The following is a 12892-nucleotide window of genomic DNA, read 5'->3' as shown; positions in this document are numbered from 1 at the left end:
CCTGGCCAGGGAGAATCTGGCCAGAGCCCAGAGGAAGCAGAAGGTCTGGTATGACCGCACGGCGCGGGCCCGTGCCTACGCCACCGGGGATCAGGTGATGGTTCTCATCCCCGTGAGAAAGAACAAACTACAGGCCGCCTGGGAGGGCCCATTCAAGGTCGTCAAGCAGCTCAATGAGGTAAACTATGTGGTGGAGCTGTCGAACCGGGCCCACCACCGCCGGGTGTACCATGTGAATATGATGAAGCCATATTATGCCAGGGGGAATGTGGTGTTAGCTGTGTGTGGTCAGTGGGAGGAGCAGGGAGATGACCCTTTAGTAGATCTATTCCCTGGGACCAGAGCTGGTTCCCCCCTGGAAACAATCCCCCTCTCGGATCAGCTCACCCCTGCCCAGCAAGCTGAGGTCAGGGGGGTGCTGCATCCGTACCGACAGCTGTTTTCCAACCAGCCTGGACGCACTAATCTGACTGTCCACCGGCTGCAGACAGGGTCGCACCCGCCGATAAGATGCTCCCCCTTCCGAGTCACAGGGAAAACTGCTCAGGACCTGGAAAGAGAGGTCCGGGACATGCTGGCTTTGGGGGTGATCCAGCCATCGGCCAGCCCTTGGGCCTCGCCGGTGGTGCTGGTCCCCAAAAAGGATGGGTCAGTCCGGTTCTGTGTGGACTATCGGAAGCTCAATGCCATCACTGTATCGGATGCCTACCCCATGCCCAGGCCGGACGAGCTCCTAGACAAGCTGGGAGGAGCTCGGTACCTTACCACCATGGACCTTACAAAGGGCTACTGGCAGGTGCCGCTGGATGCAGATGCCCGGCTGAAATCGGCCTTTATCACCCCTCTGGGGCTCTATGAGTTTCTGACCCTGCCTTTCGGCCTCAAGGGAGCGCCGGCCACCTTCCAGCGCCTGGTGGACCAGCTCCTGAGGGGGATGGAGAGTTTTGCCGTGGCGTATATTGACGACATCTGTGTCTTTAGCCAGACCTGGGAGGACCACGTGTCCCAGGTTAGACAAGTGCTGGACCGACTCCAGGGGGCTGGGCTGACTGTCAAAGCGGAGAAGTGCAAGGTGGGGATGGCTGAAGTATCTTACCTGGGCCATCGGGTGGGGAGCGGCCGCCTAAAGCCAGAACCGGCCAAGGTGGAGGTGATCAGAGACTGGCCCGCTCCCCACACCAAAAAGCAGGTCCAAGCCTTTATTGGGATGGCAGGATACTACCGAAGATTTGTGCCCCACTTTAGCGCCATAGCCACCCCCATCACTGAGCTATGCAAGAAGGGGAAGCCAGACAAGGTGGTCTGGACCGAGCAGTGCCAGGAGGCTTTCCGGGTGCTGAAGGAGGCTCTGGTCAGTGGCCCAGTTCTAGCAAACCCAGACTTTGACAAGCCCTTTGTGGTGTTCACCGACGCCTCCGACACGGGACTGGGGGCGGTGTTAATGCAGGAGGATGAAAAGGGGGAGAGACACCCCATCGTGTACCTGAGCAAGAAGTTGCTACCCCGGGAGCAACACTACGCGGCCATCGAGAAGGAGTGCCTGGCCATGGTGTGGGCCCTCAAGAAACTAGAGCCCTATCTCTTCGGGCGACACTTCACCGTGTACACCGACCACTCTCCCCTGACCTGGCTGCACCAGATGAAAGGAGCCAACGCCAAGCTCCTGAGGTGGAGCCTGCTCCTGCAGGATTACGACATGGATGTGGTCCATGTGAAGGGAAGTGCCAACCTGATAGCGGATGCGCTGTCCCGGAGAGGGGGCCCCGAACTTCCCCAGGTCACTGGTCACAGTGACCCCGCTCAGTTCAGTCTCGAAGGGGGGAGAGATGTGACGATGTGACGCAGCAGGGAGGGGGGAGTGTTGACCTGGGAATGTGCCCTGGGGACGGGAGACCTGAGAGCCTGTCACCTGAGCCAGGAGGGGGAGGGGGAGGTAACACCTCTGCCCAGGAATGTGGATGGAGGCTGCAGCAGGGAACCTGCTCGGTGGGTTTAGTTTCAGTTTGGGGCTGGGTGGAGGAACACAGGGAACCCCAGGGCTGGGGTCTAAGCTCCCTGCTCCCCCAGAAGGACTTCACTGAGGGGTCCTGGGTGTACCCACAAGCTCTGTTTTGGACTGTGTTCCTGTTGTCCAATAAACCTTCTGTTTTACTGGCTGGCTGAGAGTCTCAGTGAATCCCAGGAAGAGGGGTGCAGGGCCTGGACTCCCCCACACTCCGTGACACTTATACCCTCATATTTCAGTTTGAAATAAAATCCTTATGGACCACTTTATACTTAAACATCTTATTTTTATCACTTAAAGATATGTTTGTATTTATCTATCATGTTACAATTTTTGGCTGAGGGGAAAGAAGCTTTTTTTAAACTAGAATTATGGAAAACAGTAAGTGAATTTAAGATTCCTTATTTGTGCAAGCAGTTATAATATATAAACCCTCAAAGATCTCTCTCTCCGGTACTTAGATGGCCTCCATTACTGCAATATCTGAGTGCCTCACAATTCCTAATATGTCTATCCTCACAACACCCCTGTGCTATTATCCTCAATTTCCAGATGAGGAACTGAGGCTGAGAGAGTCTATGTAACTTGTTCGATGTCACTCAGGAAGCCTGTAATGGAGCAGGGAATTGAGCCTGGCTCCTCCAAGTTCTAAGCGAATGCTCCAAACACTGAACCATCCTTCCCCTCTGATAAAGATGACTGTCAGCTGTATGTGACTTTAATTTTGCTCTGTTTTCATTGTAAATAATGCACTGAATTTATCATCATCACTTGCTAGCCTTTACCTCACTTGCTAGCCTTTCATAGTCTTCCATCAACTTTTCATTTTCTTGATTCACAGCAAGCACTTTACATATCCTGTTAGCTGCAGTCTCAGCCTGTAAAATACAGAAAACAAACAGGACATAGCTGTCATCATGTTCACAAGCAGATACAAACTTTAAGTAACCTGAATGTGACTGCTGAAAATAAAAATTGCTCTTATCACTGTTGGTTAGCGCTCATGACTCATATGTAAGTTCGCCCTTCTCAGAGTTATTGGGACAAATTCTGCAGTGAGTCTTCCTGTAAAACTCTACTAACTTCAGTGTGCTGCATAGCATATAAATCAACACAGAATTCATTCTGTTAAATGTTAAAGCCTTATTATATAGGAGGTAGTTTCACACTAACGTTAGGGTCATTTAATAAATCTTTACTTGGAAAGTGACTTAGACTATTGTTCAGGTTATGGTATTAGGTTAAAAAAAATCATACTAGAAATCTATTAGGTTTGTTAGGAACATGCAAAAGAAGACCCAAGCAAATTAAGAGCCCAGTTCACACAGTTTCTACAAGTCATTTGCATTTATAACCGCCAGAATGTACACAACTGGTCAAAGTCTGCTCTTCTATGCAAGTGTAAATCTGGGGTAATTCTAATCGGGTCAATTGAATGTTGCATATTTTTTCTGATTGTGCACCTGAGAGCTGCTCCTGCAAGGAAAGTTGTGCATCAACTCAGCCTGAGGTCCATATGCAAAACAAGGTCTCTTTAAACTTACTTTTCCTGAAAATAGCCTTTTATAACCACTAAGGACCCTCAAAATAGAGACGTCAGTGGTAATGCCTTTTGGAACCAAAAAAAAAAAATAATCCAATTTGCTACAGGGCTTTTAACTGAATCAGGATCAGAAGTTAGTTAAAAAAAGCATTCACATTCAAATAATAGCTGGGAACGTTGATTAAAACCACAAAGATCTATATTCAGGTGAAAAAATCTCATGGAAATGTGAAACAACCAACCAAAAAGCACAGCAACTCAAAGGGACCATTGATTAATACCTGCTCTGCTCCAGCAAAAGCATGGTAGAAGCAGGAAACATATGTCATGATAGCTCTTTCATCAGGTTTGGGAGTGTTCACAATATCTACAGAAGGAAGCGGGGGAAGGAAAGGAAAGAACAAAAAAACAAAAAAAAATAGAGGAGTAGAAAACAGGCTGAACAAAGAGAAGCACAAAATGGTTGTTACCCTGCCTTGATTTCTGTATGCTAAGCAGGTGCTGGCCCACAGCTCTGTACTCTGGAGACAAAGCTGGAATAAACTGTGTGTGAGATTTATTGGTGCTGACAGAAAAAAAAATCAATATGCTGAAACTCAAACTGAGGTCTTGCAGGACAATGAAGTGAAATTATTTTTCTTTGCAGAAGGCTGGATCTTGCACCCTTATTCATGCACTGTAACTCACAGGAGTAAGCCCATTAACTTCAGTGAGACCACCTGCATGCATAAGGATTACTCACAACAGTAAAGGCTGCAGGATTGGGCTCAAATTTAACAATTTAAAATCTGTCATCTAGTATAGACGCAATAAATCGACCGCTGAGCACTCTCCTGTCGACTCTGGTACTCCACCAGAACGGGGAGTGCAAGCGGAGTCGATGGGAGAGCGTCAGCTGTCGACTTACCATAGTGAAGACACTGCAGTAAGTAGATCTAAGTACGTCGACTTCAGCTACGCTATTCAGGTAGCTGAAGTTGCGTATCTTAAATCGACCCCCACGCAGTAGTGTAGACAAGCCCTTAGATATGTAAAAGACAGGCTACATAACTCACGGAATTTTAGCTGTTTTAACCTGGGAAGGACCTCTCTACAGAAGAGTAGCTCAAGCTTGCAAAAGTATCTGTTAGCTATTTAATACTATATATCAGTATCCCTAGAGTGAGCATTTTCCTATTAGTGACACTTGAACTGTGTCCAATTCCGAGTTTCTCTTTACAGTAGAACCTCAGGGTTACGAATACCTTGGGAACAGAGGATGTTCGTAACTCTGAAATAATCATAACTCTGAACAAATCATTATGGTGGTTCTTTCAAAAGTTTACAACTGAACAGTGACTTAATACAGCTTTGAAACTTTACTATGCAGAAGAAAAATTCTGCTTTTAACCATCTTAATTGGAATGAAACAAACACAGAAATAGTTTCCTTACCTCATCAAATCTTTTTTTTTAAATTTCCCTTTATTTTTTAATAGTTTACATTTAACACAGTACTGTACAGTATTTGATTTTTGATTTTTTTGTTTCTGCTGTCTGATTGCATACTTCCAGTTCCAAATGAGGTATGTGATTGACCGGTCAGTTTGTAACTCTGGTGTTTGTAACTCAACTGTTTGAAGTGGGCCACCTTGTTTACATTGGCCTCATTTGCACTACAAAACTGATTCCACCCCTTCTTGTCAACTGTTGAGAATAGCCCACTTCCACTTTAATTGAATTGGCTCATTAGCACTGACCCCCCACTTGGTAAGGCAACTCCCATTTTTTCATATGCTGTGTATTTATACCTCCCTACTGTATGTTCCACTCCATGCATCTGATGAAGTGGATTTTAGCCCATGAAAGCTTATGCCCAAATAAATTTGTTAGTCTCTAAGGTGCCACAAGGCCTCCTCGTTGTTTTTGCTGATACAGACTAACACGGCTACTCTGAAATCTGAGATTCTACAGTATTTATTTTTTGCTTATATTTGCTGAGATACAATTCCAGATTTCTACCTAGATGTCTGTATATGATATTTGTGTCTGCATCACATATAATAAATGTCTTATGCTGCTGTGCATTTGTACATACATTAAAATGCTAACACTTAAAAAAATCCTGAAAACAAAACTGGGGTATATTTTCTGAGATTCTGCTATATTTTTTACATTTACAGCATGAATAATATCTAGGGTCTCTGGCATGGTGGTGGAGATAATATGACTGCTGTTGGGATCTCTTTTTTCCATGTGCGTTTGTTATTTTCATCTTGCTCTTTAAATGTTGATTCAAGTCAATGCACAGAGGTTTCAAATAGAGGGAAGTATGTCTGCTATCCAGGTCAGTAACCAACTGTTGAGATCCTACTTGATATTACTAGTAAAGATACAGAATAGTGAGACAGAAAAATATGTTTCTGGAGAACAAACAAATGGCTAAACTTCTATTGACTATACAGAGACATGAGTGCAGAGATAATATTAGGAAATGAGGTCTTGCCCAGCTCTAGGATGCTCCTCTAGTAACTAGCGGGGGGAAAGATCAGAAGAGAAAAACTGCTAAAAAAAACCCCACAGAAGGTGAAGGGTGAGATCTGATCCATCTTTTACAACCTCACCTTCTGAGCACCCGCAAATGCATGGTAGTAACAGGAAACATAAGTCATAATGGCTCTTTCATCAGGGCTGGCAGTGTTTACTACATCTGTGTAGAAAGAAGAAGGTTAACTGCTCAGATAGTCTAATGGCAATATACTTCCATCTGATGATGATTCCACCTCACATGCTGCAAGGATTTAAAAAAAAAAAAAACCAAGGTCATTCCGCTTGCTTTCATCCACTCATATCAATGCTGATCAGACTTTAGGAATCAATAAATGAAGGAATTATCAATTGCTCAATTGAAATGTTAAAAATATCCAAATATCTAGGATGTACAGAAATAGCATTGCCACATTGCACTGTTTTGTACAAGACCCAATTTTCAAGAGCTATTGGGGAAGGCTGGCAGATGCAGACCTCCTGGGATCAATTCTGCTTTCATTTACACTTACATAAATCCAGAGTAACTTCATTTAAGTCAGTAGACTTACTCCAGAGTTAACCATGTGTGAATGTAAGCAAAGTTTGGCCTAGTAACATAGTTATGAATGTAGAAGTGCATGTGAAGCACGTTAATACAGTGTCTCTATATTCTGCCTGCCCTGCTCTACGTTCTCACATATCAGAGTATTGATCTGTATCCGAAACCTGCAAAACAGGCATACATGTGCTACTGTGATCCAGAATAAATCTAGCACTCAGAAAAGCTTTGATTTTTAACAGTTTTGCAGCCTTTGAGCCCGATTCTATTTTCAGTTAACCTCAACATAAATCATAACAGAGTTCAGCCCCTTATTTTGGAAGGCTGATGGGTTTTGCATCATTATAGGAGGAAATAACTAAAATGACAGGATATGACTGAAGTTTGGGCACATTGACAATGATGGTCCCTTTAACACTCTGCAACAGATAAAGACAGAAAGTGACCAAGCACTTCATACTGATTATCAGTGAAGAGGCTTTTTGAATGCCATTAGCACCAATGCAAAAATGCCCATTTCACACGCAGCCGGAGTAGGGTTGGGGAGATGACCAGGGAAAGCAGATAAAATTTCTAAAGTTAGCTGTGGGATTTTATACCATAAGAACCAATATATTTCATAATTCAGCATCAGTTTCTTTTATTTTACAGGGGTTAAGAACAAACTTTTGAAAAGGATACATTAAAAGAATCTGAAAATTGAAATAAAAGCTGACAGCACATATTTGGATGATTTCACATATTAATGATGACTCTAATAAAGCGTCTTTTTTCTTTTAAGGTGTAAAACGGCAGGATATGGAATACAATATTTAAGGAAGCTGAAGAAAAAGGAAAATGGTAATGGACGTTCATATCTATGAATAAGGAGATGGTAGATGTGTTAAATAATTACCTTGCATCTTAGTTTACAGTAAGAAGGACAAGGTGTTGCTTAAAACAGGACTCAGATTTCCAGGAACAAAGAGAGAATGAATTTTGAAGCATGAAATCAATGCTAGAAACCACTGAGTTATTTGGGTGGGGTTTTCAAAAGCACCCAGTACTAACTCTACTGCCATTTATTTCAATGGGAGCAGGCAGGCTAAGACTGAGTGCTTGGGAACATTCTACCCTTTGAGACCAGTCAACTGGCAAGAGACCAGATCAGAATTAATATATTTAAAGTAGCAAATGTTCATATTTTGTCTCCATGCATGCCCAAACTACAGAACATTGGTTAGTTCCAAGAGGTACTTTAACATCATATTATTTATAGAAAGACTCTGAAGTCTTTTTCAAGGGTTCAAATATGGGACTATTCATTAAAACTGATCATTTGGAAAAAATACAAATACAGGTTTTTTTGTTGTTGTTTTTTTAAACAGTAATTCCTCAACTTCAGCTTCCAGCATGGGTGGCACATGTTACTAGCTGTATATTTGGGAAGGACTATATTAGCTATAGGTCTCTTTTTAAAGTCTTGATTTCAGCAGTATACAATGTTCATGTGTTTTTAAACTGTTAACATCTGTGCACCATCTTGTCTTACAGGTAGATTTTAAGCTCTTTGGGGCAGAGACTGTCTTTTTGTTCTGTTTATATAGCTCCTACCACAATGGGGTCCTGATCTATGATTGGGACCCTCAGTGCTACTGCAATACAAATAATAAATAATATTTAACTAAACAAAAAAGTGTGAAATTCTCCAGCACACAAGAAATAAAAAAGGAGGAATAATTTGAAAAGGAACCATAATAAAGAGGCATCATTGTGATGATTCATGTATAAGCATTCTTGAAAAAAATGTATGTACAAGGTGACAGATTTTACTGCCTACTTCTTATTCAAGATAATTTTAATAAATTTAAATATAATTTAAATAAATTATAATAAATTTTAGCTCCCACCTTCTGCATCCAGCATTTTTGGAATATCCAGATGTTTTTCTGCAATTTCCATTGCCAGATTAATATTTCTTAGAGGATCATCCTGCATGAAAGCAAAAATGAGAACCAGTTAAACACCAGACATTTTTCTCATAGCAAGAAGAAATATATACAGTATGTATATTGAAGGTTATTCCGCCTGATCCAAGACATAGATTTTCCTCACTGGAAATGAGTCATAATTAGTGTTTTCCAAAAAGCTGAGCTCATAGATATAGAGCAGCAGTTCTCAAACTGTGGGTCGGGACCCCAAAGTGGGTCAGGACCCCATTTTAATGGGGATGCCAGGGCTGGCTTACACTTGCTGGGGCCTGGGGCTGAAGCCCGAATCCCACTGCCCAGGCCAAAGCGTTGGGACTCAGGTTACAGGCCCCCTGCCTTGGGCTGAAGCCCTGGGTCTATGGCTTTCCCACCCCCGATCCCCCGCCCAGGGCAGTGGGACTCGGGCTTTGCCCCCACCCACCGGGGGTGGTGGGACACAGGCAGGTTCAGGCTTTGGTCCCCCCTCCCGGGGTCATATAGTAATTTTTCTTGTCAGAAGGGGTCACAATGCAATGAAGTTTGAGAACCCCTGATATAGAGTGAGTGAGTGAGTCTGTGCGTGTCTACACACGCACGTGTATATATATATAATGTGTTTCTATCTTTTCAAGAGAAAACATTAATAAGCTATGAGATACGATTAGGTATCCATTGTTAATTTGTTCTGCGGGGACACAAACATTATGTATTCAATATACACATATACTATGATGAAAATCCAACATATATATATGCAGAATAGCACAGAGATGTGAATTCTAGCAAGCTCATAAGCTGACTACTGGTCAAGCTCACATATAATGATGAACAAGCACAGAAAAACAAGAACAACTAGTCTCAGAAATGCACAGAGAAGCCGCTTCAGGCATAGGAACCTATTGAAATCTAAGCTACTGTTCAGAATGAGTAACACCTTTAGATCTTGGTTTGGATGTGACTTGTTTTTATTGTGCATGTACATATAACATGGCTTTTAGAGGTGCTGAGAACCTACAGCTCCTATGGATCAAGCCAATGGTTTCCTTTTTGTTTTTTGAAGAAAAAGGAAGGGGAACAATAAGTGAACCCCAAATCAGAAGTATACGTTCAATGTCTCAAATTATAGGGGATGATTACTGTTGGGCTTAGTGTCTCAAATTAGGCAGGGGAATATGCTCCTTAGGCTGCCTTGATATCTCATATTGGAGTCTTAGGGTATGTCTACACTGCAAAGAAAAACTGGTGGCACCAAGTCTCAGAACCTGGATCAACTGACTCGGGTTAATGGGGCTCGGACTGCGGGGCTAAATATAGCAGTCTAGATGTTCCCACATGGGCTGGAGCATGGGCTCTGAGACACTCCCCCTCACCAGGTTTCAGAGCCCTGGCTCCAGCCCAAGCAAGAATATCTATTTTTAGCCCTGCTGCCTAAGCCCTGTCAGACCAAGTCAATTGACCCAGCCTCTGTGACTCAGTGCTGCAGGTTTTACTTTGGAGACATACCCTCAGTGTTTCACATTAGGGTGAAAACACTCTTTGTGAGAGGTCTTGGTTTCTGAAAATGCCACTACTGGTGGAAGACCTTGTTTTTAGAAGAGACACAGGTTCTCCCAGTAGATAGATCTGTTCCTTGCAGGCAGCATCCGGGTCTTGCGCTGGGATAGAACTGCTATCCTAGAGAGGGGTCCTGATGTCTCAAGTGGGCTTTTTTTTTTTTTTTTGGTTACATCAGTGAAAATAGTGAGATTTAACTCACAGTGATTATTCCAAGTTTCATAGACGTCTGTACTTCACACATCTTCTGAGTATGAAGTATTTAATTTTCTGCATATTATGCATGTGTTTCCAAAACGTAAGTAGTGTTCCCAGTGGTACCTCTTTCGAGCAAATATATATCATACTCATCACTCAATTTGAAAAATTATATGTTATGAAGGCTTTTGCTTGGCCTAAAGATTTTGGCTCATTTGTATATTATACACAATAGCTGCATTTTCTAACTTTACTATCAAGTGTATTTCATATAGTAGGTTATATCAGCTGCATCATTTCAATTAAAAGGCATTTAAAATTTGGCCAATATTTAAAATCTATGGAACTTTATTTGTGGATATATATATTTATATACATGCAACACCATGTATATACAACATGGGTTAATGGCATGTACAAAAACTATGTTACAGATATGAAATATGTATAAAAACTAGACTAAATCTAAGTGAAACCTATTGACTAATTTGAGATACTTTTCTTATAGATGAGTGATAGACACCCCCCACTGGTATGTTCGTTGTATAATCAATGATTGATTAAAACTCTGAAGATTTGGGAGAAGATTTGTTTAAAATTATAGTGAAGCCTGAGATGCTGGGAGATATCCATTACCCATACCATAAAATAAAGCTACAAACCACAGTAGTTAAAAATCTCTGTTGCGGCTACAGAAATACCTCATCTAACTTGTCATAGTCAAGAAGATCAGGCCTGTGTCTATGGATAAGGGCACTGAGAGCAAGGCCATCCTTCCAGCTACAAGAAGTCCACACAAGATGCATAGATGAGAAAAGAAAAGAAGGCATGCAGGAGAAACAGATATCATACCAAAAGAAAAAACACCAAGACAGTTGTTAAGACACCCAAAACAAGTAGCCAGTCAAACACAGCCAGGACAGGAAACAAGCCCAATGTTAGGATCTTTCTGCACATGATTGACATGGCAGTCTCATCAAGGCACATTTGTTTGAGTTCTGTTCTATCTTCCCACCGCACACACAAAAATAAAATGGTTTTACTATGGAAGTTTCGTACACTGTGGTCAAGGTTTCAGCAGGCCTTCCAGAAAGTTAGCATCTGTTATGCATAAGTACCTTTAAACGCACAAACAGGTTGTCTGTTTACCTAGTAGGTATGTTTGTGCAGAAAATGGTGTGTGCGTAAAACCGGAGACCATGCTGGTGCTGGCTGGCAATTTTGACATTTTGGTTTAGATTTGTAATTGGGATAGAATTGTTTTAGGAGCAGTGTAAAGAACAAATAGGGGGGCAAACTGCTGTTGAAAATCATTAACCAAAAGTAAGATGAAATGCTAAATCCTGCTCCTCTTATTCACCTAAGTAAGAAGAGTAGGACTGAGCTCCAAATTAATACTTTCCAAACGCCTTAGTGTTCAGATTAATACTTTATGAGTTTAAGTTAGCATTATAAATCGATTGACTATTTATTATTATGTGCCTCGCAGGCCCCAGCATAACTTTTTAATACTTATAAAACAGAACCAGCTTTATAAATCATTTCATTTTAGTTCTTTTTTTCTTCAAAGCTTTCCCATAACAGTCAATTCCTTTGTAGAATCTATTTACTATGGGGAGCAGGGAATGAAGAATCCAATCTATGACTTAACAGTCTCTTTCACAAATGAGAAGCGTTTGGTAGCATCTAGCAAGTTAAGACAATGATGGGGTATGTTTACACTCCAATAAAGAACCCACTACACCAAGTCTCAGAGCCTGGATGAATTGACTTGGGCTCTCAAGGCTCAGGTTGCGGGGCTAACACTGCAATTTTTAGCCCCGCAGTCCAAACCAGCTGATCTGGGCCAGCCGCAAACATGTCATGGATCTTTTGGAGCACTGCACACATGCCCATGAAGTCTTCTCCCTGGCTGGCACTGAAGGAGACTTTTAGCTGTATTCTCATTTTAGAGCACAGGAAATTAACTGTAAATCCCCAAAACTGGGATGAAACAACTCTATTCCTCTTTCTTTTCTAGCATTGTTCATCTGTTACAATCTGGCAAATCTGAGGCATGTGCTTGCCCCTCATCCTCACACCCCCTAAAATAGTTATTCATGACCCCGATAGATGAGATTTTTAATGTTTTTTCTTTTGAAGACTTTCTAAACTAGTAAAGCCACCAATTTCAACAGCAACACAGTCAGGCCCCATTTGCACCCTCTGTTCTGCTACAATCAGACCCATTGTGAGAATAACATACTCCCCTTGTTCTGTAACCTAGTGACGTTAGGGCACCATTAGGTTTATGCTTGTAGGGGACATTGGTGGAATTCTGTTAAAAACAAAGTAAGAAGAAATTAATATTTTCTTTGTGAACTTTAATTTGTAAATCTTGTTATTTCCTGCTATAGGTAATTTATTACCCATACCCAAGGGCAGAGCAAATTAGCTTTGCAGGACCCCCTGTGGCATGGGGCCCCTGGCAATTGCCCTGCTTGCTCCCCCCTAACGCTGGCCCTGGCTTTTATATGCAGGAAAACAGGTGTTGTGGCACAGGTGGGCCGTGGAATTTTTCTAGCATGTTGGGGGGAG

At 42.3% G+C, this 12892-nt stretch overlaps 1 protein-coding gene across 1 annotated transcript in view; it reads right to left on the bottom strand.

Moving 5' to 3' along the window:
* The window catches only part of ACTN2 (actinin alpha 2), a 93597-nt gene that overhangs the window by 37911 nt on the left and 42794 nt on the right, over positions 1-12892 (bottom strand). The window contains exons 7-9 of the mRNA XM_074948893.1: positions 8504-8585; positions 3830-3915; positions 2791-2883 (exon numbers count right to left, since the gene is read on the bottom strand). Of these exons, the coding sequence (XP_074804994.1) occupies positions 2791-2883; positions 3830-3915; positions 8504-8585 (261 nt within the window). The remainder of the gene's footprint in view (positions 1-2790; positions 2884-3829; positions 3916-8503; positions 8586-12892) is intronic.

This window comes from Natator depressus, chromosome 3 (genome assembly GCF_965152275.1).
Source record: "Natator depressus isolate rNatDep1 chromosome 3, rNatDep2.hap1, whole genome shotgun sequence".
Classification (NCBI taxonomy): Eukaryota; Metazoa; Chordata; order Testudines; family Cheloniidae; genus Natator; species Natator depressus.
Note: the sequence above shows the minus strand (reverse complement) of the source record. Positions and strands in the feature narration are given on the sequence as shown.